General features: G+C 36.6%; 1 protein-coding gene across 1 annotated transcript in view; it reads left to right on the top strand.

The window, feature by feature from the left end:
* ABCB1 (ATP binding cassette subfamily B member 1) overlaps positions 1-18,305 on the top strand; it is a 220,523-nt gene that overhangs the window by 107,808 nt on the left and 94,410 nt on the right. The window contains exons 2-4 of the mRNA XM_033193869.1: positions 9,783-10,106; positions 10,674-10,746; positions 15,695-15,743. Of these exons, the coding sequence (XP_033049760.1) occupies positions 15,741-15,743 (3 nt within the window). The 5' untranslated portion in view covers positions 9,783-10,106; positions 10,674-10,746; positions 15,695-15,740. The remainder of the gene's footprint in view (positions 1-9,782; positions 10,107-10,673; positions 10,747-15,694; positions 15,744-18,305) is intronic.

Below are 18,305 nucleotides of genomic sequence, written 5' to 3'. Positions count from 1 at the left end.
AGGGGAAAGGGGATGCTAGCAATAACCTCTCCTCTTCCTCCAGGTTTCTGACACAAAGTAAATAGTCATGTTATGTACTTAGATATGCATGCTGAATGAGAAGTCAATGTGGGGACAGGATTAAGAGTTCCGTTTGGGCAGTTATCAAATATGAGATGCATAGAGCCACTCAAGTGGCAATTTCTGCAACACAATTTTTATAATTATTTGTCTTAAACTGTAACAATGATGATGGAGAATAAGGAAAACTTGACTACAGAATAGTAAGAAGTTTGCCTTTGCCACATGATGAAATGGTAATAAGGATAAACCTGGCCTGCATGAGCTACTTTGATTGTAATCATAGTATTCAAGTAAAACAAAAAGAACAGGCCAGGTGCAGTGGCTCACTCCTATAATCTCAGCATTTTGGGAGCCTGAAGCAGGATGAACACTTGAAAGAGGATTGCCCGGATTTCAAGACCAGCCTGGGCTGCATAGGAAGACTCTATCTCTCCAAAAAAAAAAAAGAAAAAAAAAAAAAGGCAGATCTAGTAGTATGTAGTCCCAGCTACTCTGGAGGCCGAGGTGGGAGGATCACTGAAGCTCAACAGGTGGAGGCTGCAGAGAGCAATGACTACACCACTGCAATAGGGCCTGGGTGACCGAGCAAGAACCTGGCTGAGAAAAAAAAAGAAAGAAAGAAAAGAGAAAGCTAGTTTCTACATAAGAACACTGCAGTATGACTTGTTGCCAATTAGAAGGAACACAACTACAAGGTCAGGGCACATTATTCAAACAGTAGAGACAATAAGTCAAATATTTGGCAGAATTACAAAATATCTCACTGGAAAAGACACGCAAGGGAAATCAACAAAAAGATATGAATCAGAATTCATCTGTGTCTTAAGAAAAGGTCGTGCGATAAATTAAGTTTTGATAGTGTTTCTACACTACTGTTAGCCTCATTCCCTTATTTTCTAAGTGTTAACAGAGTTTTAGGTATTTTACAGAAATTTGTATTATTAATTACAATCAAAGTGCAAAGTGCAACTTGTAATAGCAATTCCTTCATGGTTTTTTTTTTTTTTTTTTTCAAATCTTGCACCTTAAAATACACCTCAGCCCTCAGTTGACCAGCTTCGGTATCTCAGATACTTGAATTACAGACACCAGCAAGGCAAGTAGTTAAAATGTACACTAGGACCTATATTTTAGTGTACATTTAGTGTATCATTCTCCAGGATCAGCTGGATCCTGAAGAATGATCATTAAAACAAGCTGGTCTGACTGGTCAAGAGCAAAAATAAAATCAAGATGGCAGAAAATTGATGCAAAAGTGAAGTAAAATAGCTAGAGAATATGATTGCACCTGTCCCCTTAGCATGGATTCCCGTGCTAGCCAATATAAAATCTTCACTGTTAGAATCCTCCTGTCAATATGGTAGAAAGAACAGCAAGCTCAGTGTCAGAAAACTTGTGTTGTTAACTTGGCTCTCTTTTTGGCTGAATGTGTTGGCTTTGGTCAAATTCTTTGGCATTTCAGAGACTCAGTGTAGTGAAGGAAGTGAATAAGATGACCTCTACATTCTCTTGCAAGCTCAAACATCTGTGAATCCAAAGAGAAAAACTAGAGCATGAAATTACCCTATGCTAGAAATCATTTTAAAGAAATAACCTTAAAATTATTAGTATTCAAGGATTTCCAATATATTAATGGTACCACTCAAAACTTTCCTTCAGCTCTATCCTGTCTTGGCTCAAAGTTATCTCCTTAATGAGGTCTGCCCTGACCATCCTACTTAAAATTGTAAACTTTGCCCACCTGGTACTCCCACACTCCTTTCCCTGCTCTGCTTTTCTCCATAACACTTTACTCTTTTTAACATACAAAATTACTCATTTAGTATGTTGTTATCTACCTGCCTACTCTTACCACCAAATATAAGTTCTATGTAGGCAGGGATTTTTGTGTGTTTTGCTCATGGATATATACCAAGCACTTAGAGTAATACATGACATATACAGGGTTCTTGATTAATATTGTTGAGTGAATGAATGAATTTCCAATACAAATTTAAAATAAAGTATTTCGTAACTTAATATTGTAAAGTCAGATCTAACTAACTATTCATTGGTCTACTAGCAGTGTTTCTTGTATATGGAAGTATATTTTAAATAGATATGTCCTGTGAAATACAACTAAGCGTTTTAAAGAAATAAGCGAGTGAACATTACCTCATTGAACTAATTTGACCTTGCTCCCGGGAGAGAGTTCATTTGAGATTAAGCAAGTTCAAAGTCTATGAATCATAAAACAATAAAAAAAAAAAAAAACTAAAAGGGAAATGGTGTTTTTATAAGCTCTGCAATTCAAAAGCCATTTTAGGTAACATTGTTATTTTTATGTCAGGAATTCCTCACTGCTGATATCGTAGGGCAAAGAGTTTGGTTATAAATTAAGAGAGTTATAAAACAGATACATAGTAGGATGGCTCCAACCAAATATGTGTTGAATGTCAAAGGAATTTCCCTGAGGAATAATCTTCAGAATAATTTACTAAGCACAGGAGAAAATTTGGCTTATTACTTTATAGCCAGATTTCATTTTTAATTGAAACTTCTTTTAAGTAAATCACTTGCTAGTCTATTAACAATAATAACATAAGCACAAGTAAGCATTTAGAATGTAGACATCCAGTTACTAAGCTAATTGCTTTACATTCACTGTCTCATTTTATAAATGAGAAGTTTTAGTTGCAGCAAAAGAAATAATTTTTCCAATATCGAATGACCAGAACTTAATCCCAATCTGTTGGATGCTAAAGTCAATGTTCCTCACTGCATTGTCGGGTTATCTCATTTCTAAAACTTAAATTTATCAGTAAAAGGCAAAATTTGCTATTATTGAGGACATTAAAATCATATTTCTGTAGACTCTGGGGACAAATCCAACAAAATAGTTCAAACTATTTCTTGGCAGGCATCATCGAAATTGGTACATAGCTTCCTTGGGTATTGACTTTGAAAAGGAAATTGGTCACTTTAGATATATAAGTTCAGTTTGTTTGTAAAAACAAAATGAAAACAAAACAGTTGTCTTATATGCTAACATTATTCTAATAATTTTCACTTCTAAAAATATACACACACAGAACTTGAGGGACTTTACATGGCTCACCTTCATATTGTCAGCATCTAGCAAAGTACTTGCCACATAGTGATCAATAAAAGTTCTAGCCAGCCTGGGCAACATAGTGAGATCCTATCTCAACAACAACAACAAAAATTAGCCAGGCAGGGTGGTGCACACCTCTGGTCCCAGCTACTTGAGAGGGTGATGTGGCGAGATCCTTTGAACACAGGAGGTTGAGGCTGCAGTGAACTGTGATTGTGCCACTGAGCTCCAACCTTGGTGACAGAGCAAGTCCCTGTCTCACACACGCACACAAATTAAGTAAAGAAAAAAAAATCAAAGAAAAAAATAATTCCCCCAGCATAAGTCCATCTTTATTTGTTCGGATAAGCTATAAAATGTCAAATAATGCTATTGATGGACATTGCTCTAAGTATTCCAAAAGAGAAATTGAGCACATAGTATGTGCTGCATTTTGTATACAGAATAAAAATAGAGACAAGATTTCTACTCTCACAGAACTTAAATTCTTCAGGAGAATAACAATGAAGTCCTTAATTGGACTTCCCTGTATTATCTTCCTCAAGTGGAGGTATATGGTGCTTAGTTATGACAAGTACCTCTGGGGCTTTGATCTTCTCAATAACTCTTTGAGGCTGATATGATAAAAGGAATTAGAAAAAAAAAATGTATCCAACTTATATAGACAGTTGATGACCAAAGCTAGAATCCAGTTATTTCAGGCTCTCATGTATTTTCTTATCACTTAAGGAGAATCTCTATCTCTACCTCTTTCTCTCTTCTTCCTCTCTCACTTTTCTTAGAAACGTGGATAAGATTTTCAGAAATATGAGAAACTTATTAATAAATGAAAAATATTGGGAATTCTCAATGTTTCTTGTTTTAGCCAGTTAATTTTGACCTTCATTCAATGTGACTAATAAGCAACAAACTCCGCTGAGAGATAGATACCAATAACCAGGATTCTGAAAATTCATTCTCATTCCCATCTCCAAACTTTTATAAAAATTATTATAAAATAATACACTTTTAGTATAGGAAATTTCACAAATACAGGAAAATTTAAAGTAAAAAACTCAGACCTAACTTTCATCACTAAAAGATAATCACTCTTGACACTTTGATATCTTTATTTCTAGTATTACACCAATTAATTTGCTTGATATAGTGAATATTATGCTGTTATCATTTTCCCCTTCCTTTTTTCCTTGCATATTAGCATAGGTATTTTCTGAGGTTATCACAAACTCTGTAAGCACATTTTATATTACTACTTTTTTAAAGAGGATGTATAATAATGAATTCATCCATATATATGTGATTAAGTATTCAGGTCACTGCTCATTTTTTACTGTTATAAAATAAAGCAGCAATGAATACCTTTGGCTGATATTTTTTCCTGTACTTGGAATTATTTCTTCAGGATAGATTTCCTAAAATTGAATTAATGAGTCAAACAGACTGAAGTTTTCCTTATATATGTTTCTTTGTTCATTTGAATAATTTTCAACTCCCACTTGTTTTATTCAACCCTTGTGAGCATGTGATAGTCTCATTTTTCAAAATATCTATGGTGTTTTAATTTGCATTTATTTGTAGTTAGCATGAATATTCCAGTATGTCTTCTTCTGTGTACCAGTATACTACATACTTTTTTGTATGCATTGCCTATTTGCATCTTTTGCTCAGTTCTATTTAGACCTTTGATTTTTTCTTATCCATTTATATGAACTCTTTATAAAGAATATTAACCTATTGTGATATTTGCAATAAATAGCTATATGATTTGTTGTTGGCTTTAAATGTGAATTTACTCAATTTTCTTCATAATTTTGTTTTTATAGATTTCTTTAAAAGTAATACTGATAATTATTTCCATATTGTTATTTACCTTCAGTGTCCATTACTAGCCCTTTCCAGTCATCACTTTTACTCTCACGTTCTTAATTTTTATTCATATCTTGGCTCCATTGACCACATTTATTAGGATATTTGGGAAATACTACTATTTAGTCTATACCAAACACATATCAAATCTTACCTTATTTTCTTCTTACAAAAACCCTAGGAAGATGCTGTTTTTGTCTTTATTTGAATGACACAGAAATCAAGTTTTTTGAGAGGTGGAGTATTTGTTCAAAGCCACACAGCTAGTAAGCTATGAAGTTGGAATTCTCAGAGTTGCCACTTCATTTTCTTCTTTCCCTTGATCTTACTCAGTTGTCTTCTCTACTCTTAATTTTGTCATTCATTTAAAAACATTTCTTGCGCTATTATGGTAGGGGGCAGTGACTTACTCAGAGAGATGATTCTCTAATGGAGTTTTAAAGATATTAGAAGTTGATTGAGGAGGCAGGGCATGGTGGCTCATGCCTGTAATCTCAGCATTTTGGGAGGCTGAGGTGGGTGGATCACTTAAGGCCAGAAGTTCAAGATCAGTCTAGCCAATGTGGTGAAACCCCCCCATTTCTACTAAAATTACAAAAATTAACCTGGTGTGCTGGTGCACTCCTGTAATCCCAGCAACTCAGGAGGCTGAGGCATGAGAATCGCTGGAACCCAGGAGGCGGAGGTTGTAGTGAGCCTGGATTGTGCCACTACACTGCAGCCTGGGCGATAGAGTAAGACTCTGTCTCAATAAAAAGAAGTTGATAAGGGAGATAGTTCATGGCAATGGATCTTTCAAGGCATACTAATGATAACTCAGGCATTTAGCCTACTAGCATAATTTCCATAAATCTGTTTCTGATGTCATACTCTCAGCACTTAATATTTTCTACAAACATTTACTGAAATTTTATTTTGTATAAGTCTCTGTCCAGTTAGAATATTTTAAAAAATTCATAGTCATATGAAACATTAATAAATACAAAATGAGAGGTACAGATACTGAAAAGTAGGATTGCAGAGTGGTAGAAAATATTTCTGGCTGGATTAGATGGGGAAGGGTTCGAAGAGGAGTATAATTCAGTATATATGGACTATAATTCAATCATATATGGATAAATAGATGTGACTACATACTATTTGCCATTGATTTATCACGTGGCTAAGTCACTAAGTGACTTAATTAAAATTAAATTAATTTATCATCTGAAGGCCAGGTGCAGTGGCTCAAGCCTGTAATCCCAGCACTTTGGGAGGCCGAGACGGGCGGATCACGAGCTCAGGAGATCGAGACCATCCTGGCTAACATGGTGAAACCCCGTCTCTACTAAAAAATACAAAAAACTAGCCGGGCAAGGTGGTGGGCGCCTGTAGTCCCAGCTACTCGGGAGGCTGAGGCAGGAGAATGGCGTAAACCCGGGAGGTGGAGCTTGCAGTGAGCAGAGATCTGGCCACTGCACTCCAGCCTGGGCGACAGAGCGAAACTCCGTCTCAAAAAAAAAAAAAAAAAAATTATCATCTGATCACCATTTCACACAAGTCATGTCTGTTGCTGTATTGGCTAAATGATGGCAAGAAAAACAACCTCTGAAAATGATCATATTGACCTTCCGAATCTGGATTTTTTTCTTTCAACCCAGGTGTCCATAGAGGCAATCTGATGTAATCCAACATGAGTTCAAGTACAGTCATTTAATATCCCCCATCATTACGTCAATCACATGTCCCATGTCCTTCATACATAAAAATCATTACACATGAAAGGGTGGAGAGTGTGTGGATCCCATATTATTGTGAACACAGCTGAGTCATATATCTTGCTCTTTGGACTGGGTGGAAACTTGTATTCTTTCTCTGCCTCAGGTCGATTAAGTTCATTGAGGTGAGTTGCATTCCTTCTTTAAGCATGTTGAGCCTTCAATTTGGACTCAGATCGGCTAAATAGAAGAGTTAGGAAAAATAGAGAAAATAAATTATTAGAGAGATCAGAGAAAAATACATAAGATTTACAATAAAAGTGTTATGAGAAGAACATCCAGAAGAATTAAAAACCATAGGAGAAGGAAAAATAGGTGAACAGCTTTTTAATTTATATAAATGTTTTGTTAACACTCATAATAAAGGACTCAGAGAGCTGGGATATGAGAATAATTGGTCAATCATATATGGATAAATAGATGTGACTACATACATGAGTGCCGAAGAATGCTAAGGAAGGGCAAAAAGAGATTGAGAAGAGGGCATTACTACTAATATATAACAATGTTGAATGTTTAGGGTGTTTCAGGCACTGTACAAATCTTTTAAATATACAAATCACTTAATCTTGCCATAACATTAGAAGATACTATCTACTCTTTACTAAAGTGATAACTGTGGGACAGCAGAGTTAAGTAACCTGTTCAAACCTACGCATAATAATCAGCAGAGATGGTCCTTATCTAAGTTTTTCTGCCTTTGAAGTCCAAATAGTTCAATGGAGCCAGGTACTAAAGAAGAAAACTTTTGTAAATTAATTCAACGATTTACACGTGGAAAGGCACAGAGTGAAAAGAGCCTATGATCTGAGAAACCCAGTGAGTTTGGCTGAAATGGAGTGAATATGTACATGTTGAGGGTGAGGAAGATGATTAGAGAGAAGTGATGTGTTGTGGTTCTTAAAAGCTAAGAGGAAACTGTTAGATGTGATAGAGTCTGTGGCAGGGAGCCATTGCAGGTTTTCCAAGATGAACTCATAAGAAGAAAACACTTCATGGGGCTGAAAAAGGCAGTGAAGTGGAGTGTCCTATGATAATGTACTATAGTGTAGGGTAGTGGTTAAGAGTACAGTTATGAGAGAGGGACTACTGGTTAGCAGCTTACCTGCTGTGTGACTGGGCAACTAATGCAAACCTCAGTGTCTTTTATTGTAATATGGGAGTAACAACAATAGTAACTACTTCTCAGGATTCTTGTAAAGATTAAATGACAATCTCATTGAAATGCTTGGCAGTTCCTGAGAAATGACCAGTAGTTAATAAATGTTAATTGTTATTATCATTATATATTATTACTCCCACAGATACATATAGAACAGACTGCAGCAGAGAGGCAAATCTTTAGTATTCTGAGAGTGTAGACATGAAATGAAATGGCTACATGAGGGCGGAGGACAAGAAGGTGCAGATGGTGGCAGTCACTTCAAATGGAAATATCACTGCTTGAATGACGGTATGTGAGTGTCAACTTGCAAGGGGACTAAGTAGGTTTCACCAGAAATTAAGGAAGCTTAAGGAGAACAGCCAAGTCCACCTTGACAGGAGTGGTGGTAGCACAAATGCAAGACTGGTGTCCTTCAAGAAGCCAAGGGCTGTTGAAAGTAGCAAGAGCTAGTTTATTTTAGGTCCATCATGTTTTATATTCACATTTTCATGTCAGTGGAGCGAAGAAATTGGATACAATATAATAGAATGGTAGAATCTTATTTTTAAAATATCTGTGCGATCTTTAACTTACTTATATCCTTGATAGAGATCTTTACCTGATGCTCAAGATTGTAGAAACAGTATAATCAGCCTAACAACATAGCACTGTATTTATATCCTGCACTGTTGAGGGAGGGTTTAAGGTCATTCAAAAGGATACATAAAATACAACAAGATTACATAGATGAAAGGTAAGATAAAAGAACAAAGCAAAACAAAAGTGAAATCAGAGATCATAGGCACAAATAAGATTAAAAATGCATGTGATGAAGATGAAAGCTTATACATTTACCCCAGATGGACCACAGGGTTGTTGTTAAGCCTTTAAACAGTGAACAGTGTTAGAAGCCTAATTAACAATTTGTTAAAAAAAAAAAAAAAAAAGAAGAAGAAAAGAAAAGAAAACTTCATTGTAAGGCCAAGAACAAAATATATCAAGGTAAGGAAAATTTGTAGTCAAGAATAGAAAAAAATTATGGCTTTGAAGTATGAGTTATTTAAAGAAAGAGGAAATATCCTCAGACTATGCAGTGAAAACAAAGTGATTTTCTTCTTCTAAACTTATGCAATAAACTGATAGGTAATATGTGAAAGTCATAGAATGTAGACTAGAGGATACAACAAACCTATTTCCTCTATGTTCCTAAGAAGAAAAGCTCTGACGTGAGTTAGCACTGCTTTACAATTTTGATTTGTGCAGATTGCACGTACTTTTCCTCAGTTTGAAACAAATAGTGGACAGGAAAAAATACTAAATGTTGGTAGTAAATATGGAAGGAAATTATAACTAATGTAATATGCTAAAACATGCTATGTTTATTTTACTAATTTGAATTAAAATGTAAGAATTTGAAATGCCCTGGAAAAACACGGGCATTGATCTGACGTCTGAAGTTTTAAAATATTACACGCTTTGAAACAGCATTTCTACCTTGAAATACCTGTCTCTCTATATTTTTTAAAACTTCCTTTTTCTTTCATTCCATTTATCATCAAATAAAGGATGAACAGATATAACTCAGAAACTGTCAAACATGCTGAAGAAAGACCACTGCAGAAAAAATTATCCTGGCCTTTTCAAAGGTGTTAGGATGCAGAAAGATGATACAGAATTGGAGAGGTCGTAGTTTTTGAATTAACTGTATTAAACGCAAATCCCGAAAATTTTCCCTTAACTACGTCCTGTTGTTATATGGATATGAAGACGTAGTTGAACTTCGAGAGACATGTCTCTATAAGTTCAAACGTCCCCGATGATTCAGCGGATGCGCGTTTCTCTACCTTGCCCTTTCTAGAGAGGTGCAACGGAAGCGGGAACATTCCTCCTGGAAATTCAGCCTGTTTCGCAATTTCTCGAGGAATCAACTTTCAGTCAATCGGGGCCGGGAGCAGTCATTTGTGGTGAGGCTGATTGGCTGGGCAGGGACAGCGCCGGGGCGTGGACTGAGCACAGCCGCTTAGCTCTCTTTGCCACAGGAGGCCTGAGCTCATTCGAGCAGCGGCTCTTCCAAGTTCAAAGAAGCAGAGGCCGCTGTTCGTTTCCGCTGGGTCTTTCCACTAAAGTCAGAGTATCTTCTTCCAAAATTTCACGTCTTGGTGGCCGTTCCAAGGAGCGCGAGGTAGGGGCACGCAAAGCTGGGAGCTACTACGGGACAGTTCCCAAGAAATGTCAGGCTCTCAGATTTCCTGAACTTGGTCTTCACGGGAGAAGGGCTTCTTGAGGCGTGGATGGTGTGGAGACCGCTAGCAAGTCCATGGGGACCAAGTGGGGTGACATCTAGACTCAGGAGCTCCTGGAGCAGCGCCCAAAGCGTAGTGGCACTGGACCATGTTGCCCGGAGCGCGCAGAGCCCGCGCGGTGAGGGGACCTGGTCTCTGAGCCCGCGGTGGGTGGGTGGGAGGCAGCATCGTCCGCAGCGACGGGAACCGGGAGGGAGAACCGCGCTGGCGGCGGGCAAAGTCCAGAACGCGCTGCCAGACCCCCAACTCTGCCTGCGTGGAGGTGCTGGAGACCCTACGCACAGGAAAGCCCCTGCCGTGCCCATCGCGGCCAGAGCAGCTGTAGCATCACGGCAAGCGCTCCCTCTTACTGCTCTCTGGGGTTCGGCGGGGTACTAGAGGTTAGTCTCACCTCCGGCGCGCCTGAGAGTCATGCATTTGGTTAATGAGCTGCACTTTCTTCTCAGGTCGGGATGGATCTTGAAGGGGACCGCAATGGAGGAGCAGGGAAGAAGAACTTTTTAAACTGAACAGTAAAAGGTAGCTAGTTTCATTTTCATAGTTTACATATTTGCGAGATTTGAGTAATTTATTTCAGAGCCTCCAGCTCTGAAATAAATGACATATTGTTGCTGTTTTTAATTTTTTTTATTTTAAGAAACGCAAGCCAGCCTTTGGAATCATTTCCCCGCTTAGAGCAGAAGTTTGTTGGCTGCGTGGAGCACAGCATATGCATTTCCCTGTCTTTTTTGTTCTTTCTTTTAATGATACATAATATTTTACATATTTATGAAATGGGGTACATGAAAGCGTTTTTTGACATGCACAGAATGTGTAATGATCAAGTCCGGGTATTCGGAGGGTCCATCACCTTGGGTATATTTCATTTCTATGTGTTGATAACATTTTAAGTCCTCTCTTCTAGCTACTTTGAAATATACAATATATTGCTAACTATAGTCACCCTTGTCTGCTGTCGAACATTGGAACTTATTTGTCCTATCCAGCCGTTCTTAGCCATTCACCAACCTCTTTTCATTCCACCCTTTTACCCTTCCCGGACTCTTTCCCTTAGTCTTGGTATGCCTCTTCCTCAGCTTTCCTGCCCCAGACAGGCGGATATTCATACGTGTTTCTGTCCTGTGAACTTCTGCTTTTCAAGTGGTGCTGGTCGCCCACACATGAGCCATATGCTGCTGGTGATCTGCTCTGTGGTCCAGGCTCTTGCTTCCGGTAAATGGCTATGTAAACATCGCGTGTTTGTGGCCTGGCTGATGGGACAGAAGGTCAAAAGTACATTTAGGTTGTTTTTATTTTAACTGGCAATAAATACCTGTATATAATATTGGTAATGTAATCACATAGGGAAAATAATTATTTAAAGTAAATTTTGATCATGGTGCTCTGCCGTTATAGAAAATTTAAAACTTCACTCCATAGATTCATTGTTAGTAAATTGTAAGATAAATTAGTAAATTTATTAATATTAGAAACTATAATGTAAATTATAAGTTAGTAAACATATTAATATTATAAGAAACCAAGCTTTTCAGTGTAAGAGAAAAAATACAAATGTGGAAATTAAATACATTTTTAAAAATAATGTTAAGTTTGCATTGGAAATTTCAATATGAATTCATAATTTTTTAATAGTTCATTTTCACCCCACTGAAAGGGAGAGTAACAACGAGCACTGTTAGTACCAGATATTGGTTTCTAAATACCATTCCTCCCTAAAAGAAATGAACACTTCAATAGCTAATTTCAGCCAGGTCTGGGATAGGAAAAATAGAAAATGAACCTGGAGTATCTTGTGTTACCTGAAAATAAGGAAGTGGAGTTTAATGGAGTAGTCAAAAGCATACTCGAGCTGTCTGGAAGGGGCTTCCAATGGCCAACTCTGGGACAATTTGAGTATCAAAGAACAGCATAACTGTAATCGATTTTGAGATACTGAATGCTACTGTTGAAGCCTTAATATTCTGAGAGGAGGGAAACTGAAAGAAAGTGTGAGAGGTAGAGAAAATAAAGCAATGATCCTTACAGAAAAATTCCAACTATTATTGTGAAACTTCCATTGTTATAATAGATTCACGTGAGGATTGGCAATGAACTCTAAACCATCAGAAAAAAGTTGTAAGAATTTTCTTCAAAATGTTTACTAATTGGAAGGAGAATGTGCTTTTCCAATTAAAGATTTTGCAGTTAGCACCTTAACCAAGTGATCAGACCTGGTATCTCTCATTGTAGAATAGACTGTAGTAAATGACTCATCACTTGGATTTTGAGTAAACAACATCACCTAGCAAATACTAATATATCTGCAAAAACATTTAGTCTGAATACAATTAAACTTGTAGACTGGGACTATCCAATAGATTTATCATGTGAGTCACATTTATAATTTAAAATTTTCTAGTAGCAACAGTAAAAACTAAAAATGAAAAGATAAAACTAATTTTGTAAATATATTTCATAGAACTCAATATGTCCAAAAGATTGGATTTTCTACATATAATCAAAATGATTAATAAGATAGTTTACATTCCCTTTTATGCTAAATCTCCTGTTTGATGTGTATTTTACATTTATTGCACCTCCCATTTGTATTCAGTTTGATACAGGTATACTCAAGATGTGGGACATTCTATAAGACAGCTCTTCTTGTTCCTTTACAAAAGTCAATGCTAAAAAAATGAAAGGAGGACTTCTAGATTAAGAGAGACTAAAGAGATATAGCTACCAAATGTAGTGTGTGAACATTACAAAACAAAACAAAAACAACCTAAATGTTCAACAAGGAAAAATTCCTATGGAAAACATTCTTGGGAGATTTTAATGTGCATTGGATATTAGCCAATATAAAAATTGTAATCACTTTTCTTAGATGTGATAATGGTAGGAGAACTTGTGATTGAAATTGAAAATTTTTGTAACAAAAATGTTCATGTAAACCATGAAAAAGTCTCCATAGAGTGGAGGATAGGTATTCCACTTTTTGTTTTTAACTTTTTAGTTTTGAAAACTTGATAGCTTAAAGAATTATGTACTTATACAAACATTTAGTTAGATTTAACCAAGAAATATTGAGGGTATGTGAAGGGAAACAGTAAAGAAAATTGATCTTTCACGTATTTCTATTACCGGTTCTATCATGGTCTACAGACTTTTCAAATTAGAGATTATATTTTAGATAAGTAGTTCTTATTAAATTGTGTTCATTGCTATTGATTTAAATTTATTTTAACATGGGATTGTAAAGAAGCATGTGGCTTTGGTAGTAGATAATGCTGGGATTATAGTGCTATTTGGAATATGTCTATTAGCAAAGGTTCTTTCCTAAAATTGTATTTGATGAATGACTTGTCTTTTTTTTTTTATTATTATACTTTAAGTTCTAGGGTACATGTGCATAACGTGCAGGTTTGTTACATATGTATACTTGTGCCATGTTGGTGTGCTGCACCCATCAACTCGTCAGCACCCATCAATTCGGACACATGCACACGTATGTTTATTGCGGCACTATTCACAATAGCAAAGACTTGGAATCAACCCAAATGTCCATCTGTGACAGACTGGATTAAGAAAATGTGGCACATATACACCATGGAATATTATGCAGCCACAAAAAAGGATGAGTTTGCGTCCTTTGTAGGGACATGGATGCAGCTGACTTGTCTTTCTAAGCACTGTGTTTTGTGCTAATGGGGTTAAGTACGTAATCTAGTAGGGGTGAGAGTTTGTGTGAAAGTGCATTTTAGTGTGATGCAGTATCTCAGAAATCTGAAGTTGCACCTTATAATTTGGTGGTCAGGGAACAGACTTGGCATTTAAATATTGGCTTAGTTATAGCTGTGGACCTTGGACAAGTTAACTCTTCTCACTCCTCTACATCTCTAAAAGAACAAAAATGTGTCTTCCTCATAGAATTGTTTATGAATTGTGTGTAGGAAGTGCTTACTTAGCCAGTGCCTGGAACGTTATAACTTCTCCAGAGTAGCAGCAGTTTTAGAGAACAAAAAAATAAATAAAAAGCTTAAAGCTAAAACTCAACTATTTTTGGCTATTTTTCTCCTTTCATCCTGGTTCCAGGGATACTGAAACCATGCCTTTACTGGGAATTGGGTGGGACAAACCTGAAGAGTTATGTTTGTGTATTTTATGTCTGTCTAACATTACTCCAAAGCCAAATGGGTAAACTCTGGATTTTTTTCTTTAGAAGTCTCCTTACCTCTTTTGACCTCACTTAGTGTAAAGAACAAAGACAAAGATGACTTTACCTTATGAACTTAAAAACCGTGTAAAAAATAACACAAATCTTTTCTAAAATATTTTTTCTTTTATAACTACAAAAATACAGATGAGGCAGATTTCTTACGGTTGGTTTGCTTTCACATCCTAGGTGGCAGTTACACAGAGTAGAAAATGGGCTACATAGTTAGATTCATTTGTATCTGGGCTCAAAATAATAGTTGACCTTATGCCTGAGGACAACTTTTTGACAATTTATAGAACATCATTTTTTACCATAACTTTCTAGAGTGCATTTATTTCATAATGGTCCATTTAGGGCTCCAGACATTTTTTTCACAATTAGATTTGCTCATAAAGAGTAATTTAATTTTCTTCTTAGGCTAGTTATGTCCGGCATCTAATTGCCACTACACTTCAGTAGAAAGGGAATGATTGGGCCGGGCGCGGTGGCTCAAGCCTGTAACCCCAGCACTTTGGGAGGCCGAGACGGGCGGATCACGAGGTCAGGAGATCGAGACCATCCTGGCTAACACGGTGAAACCTCGTCTCAACTAAAAGAATACAAAAAAAAAACTAGCCGGGCGAGGTAGCGGGCGCCTGTAGTCCCAGCTACTCGGGAGGCTGAGGCAGGAGAATGGCGTAAACCCGGGAGGCGGAGCTTGCAGTGAGCTGAGATCCGGCCACTGCACTCCAACCTGGGCGGCAGAGCAAGACTCCGTCACACACACACACACACACACACACACACACACACACACAAAGAAAGGGAATGATTAAGAATAATATCTAGGTAGTAGATGGATAAAATATCTACTGCCATCATTATTCAGATGACAATTAAGGGAATTCATAATCAAGGGGAAAGATGAATGATTTTCTAATTAGAATAAAAACAGGTAACTTTTCAGTATGTATATTTTTCTAATTGCAATGGGTGTATGTATGTATTCATCATAGCAAATCAGAAAATATCAAAGGCACAAGGAAGAAAATATTTTTAGAGAGATTCCAACACTCAGTGATAACCACATATGTAGATTTCTAAGAAATATGTAAACATACTTAAACATTATAAATGGGGTTATACTATTATTATCCTGTTTTTTAACTGTATAATATAGACATATTTCTTCATCCTATTTGTCATTAAATATACATTCTATATTAATTTGGATAATTTATAAATTATGTAATTTCTAAAGTTTTATGTAATTCCATTGCTGTTTTGCAGTGAAAAAGATAAGAAGGAAAAGAAACCAACTGTCAGTGTATTTTCAATGGTGAGTTTTGAATTTATGAACTATTCAAAATACTTTGGAAATTTGACATCTCCTTACATGGAAAAGAGATATTTCATTTGATGTAAGATTTTCTTACAGGGTATGTTAATGGAGAAGCAAAATAAATTGGTTGATTTAGCTTATTTTCAGGAGAATGCTAATCATAACTTGCTATGTATATTACTAATGTACAGCCACCATTCCTAACTTAGATTTCAATTCTTCTAATGAATGATGTTGCCAGTGATTCATTATTTACACAAGTACCTCTCCCATCTGCATAGAGGAAACCAATCACATAGAATGCTGTCTTTAATGGCTCTGAAATTCTGGCAGGTTTTTAGGTCAAAGTCCATTGCTATCAATAAAAGGCAACAATGTATTATTTATTACTATGCAAACTTTAGGTCATTTAGTTCAAAATCCATTTCTAACAATAAAAGGTAGCAATTTATTATTTATTACTATGATTTCAAATATGTCATGTGCCATTGTTCCCCTGTGCTAAATGGATGAAAATCTAGAATTCGAAAACCTTATCGTAACTCTTTATTTCATTTTCTGGTTGCATAGTGGTTTTTTAGAAGCTTTTCTTTAATCACACTTGAAATCAGACAGGTATCATATAGGTATGGTTGGTTGATGACCTCAGTGTCATGATCTCGGCTCACTGCAACCTCCGCCTCCCAGCCTCAACCAATCCTCTCACCTCAGCCCTGCAAGTACCTGGGACCATAGGTGTGCACCATCATACCCAGCTAACTTTTGTATTTCTTGTAGAGACAGGGTCTCACTATATTGCCCAGGCTGGCCTTGAACTCCTGATCTCAAGCGATCCGCCTGCCTTGGCCTCCCAAAGTGCTGGGATTACAGGTGTAAGCCACTGTGTGCCCCACCTAGTTAATGACCTCTTATCTACCTGGATTCTTCCTTTTTTCTAAGAGTACAATTTTAGATGAACTGTTAGGTGAAAGATTCCAGAGATTAGAACCTGGAAGACTGCTAAACCAATTAAGTCTAACAGCACATGCTTTATAATTCAGTCGTAACAGCAATTTTTTTAAGGTAAGGGAATGGATAGATTGTCTTGTAAAATGGATGTTAATAAATTGACTATAAAATAGTTGTAGGTAGGGAAAAAACACTCATATGGCTTTTATACTGAGGACTTCATGGTTCCCTTATGTGATCTTCATCTCCCTGTGCTACTGTTGCTCTTATCATGACTCCTGCTTTTTTTCTATCTCTATGCCCTTTGGAATTTTGGTGAGATAAGACTATGTACTTGAGTCATTCTCAGACTACTTGAGTAACCAAGTGACAGTTTTCACTGTTAATTTGTTGTATGGAAAGAAGCGTTTAGGTTAAAGTTGTATTTATCCTCAGGATTTCAGTGCTGTGACTTTGAGACTTTCAGTTTTTATTATTTGTAGTTAAATTTTTTTAAACCTTAGTAGTCTTATATTTTAGAAAATTTAACAGACCTTCTATATAGAGGCAATGTTATCAATACTCAATTCATTTTAAGGCACACAAGAATAAAAATATGGAGCTTTAATATAAGGTAGTAGTATTAGCACACATAAAGCACTATGTGCCAAGCATTGTCCTAAGTATTTCATATATAATCTCATTTAATCCTTACAACTCCTTTTGAGATAGATACTATTATTATTCCAATTTTACACATGAAGAAACTGGGGCCAGACATGTTCACTTGTCTGAGGATGCACAATGGGGCCAGGATAGAGAGAATATATACTAAGCCTGTTGATGACTCTACTACTCAGATAGTTTTTCCTCACATCTTTTTCCTGAAATGTCAACATAGAAAACGTTGAATGTAACTTCAATATAAAACTTACAAACACAAGAACATAATAAAAGTTTAACAATATATTGGTGATGTCACTGGCATTGCTTATTAATAATAGTTTTCAGTGAAGACAAAAACATTGTGTGTTCAGGGTTTCCAAGAAGCCCAACTTCAATGATTCACGCTAGGAGGACTCAAAGGACTTATGGCTAAGATTTATTACAACAAAAGGATACAAGGCAAAATCAGCAATGGCAAAAGGTGAGTGGTGAGAAGTCCAGAAGAAACCAGGTGCAAGCTCCTAGAGTTCTCTCCTAACAGAGTCACAGGGCACACTGAATTTCCCCAAGCAATGAGTTGAGACAGCACTTGTGGAATGCTATTTATCAGAGAAGCTTATTAGAGACTCAGTGCCCAAGAATTTTATTAGGCGCTGATCATGTAGGCACCCGCCCAGCTTGCACCAAAATTTCAGACTCATAGAAGGAAGGCAGAACTGCAGAAGGAAGAACCATATTGTTTGTACAGATAGTTTGGCCATATTTATCAGTTAGAATGGTGGTAATCCTTCCCAAATCCAAGTTCCAGCCAAGCGCTAATGTTTGTATACAGGCCTTTCTAAACATAGCGGCCTCAGAGCTGCTGTGTCAGCTCTTGTCTGCAATGTCTGTTAATTTATTTCCACTATGAGACTTTTTAGCAATCTTAAAAAAGTGATGAAAGAAGTAAGGAATACATTCAAAATT

The sequence above is a fragment of the Trachypithecus francoisi genome, unplaced genomic scaffold (assembly GCF_009764315.1).
Source record: "Trachypithecus francoisi isolate TF-2019V2 unplaced genomic scaffold, Tfra_2.0 Lachesis_group4, whole genome shotgun sequence".
NCBI lineage: Eukaryota > Metazoa > Chordata > Mammalia > Primates > Cercopithecidae > Trachypithecus > Trachypithecus francoisi.
Note: the sequence above shows the minus strand (reverse complement) of the source record. Positions and strands in the feature narration are given on the sequence as shown.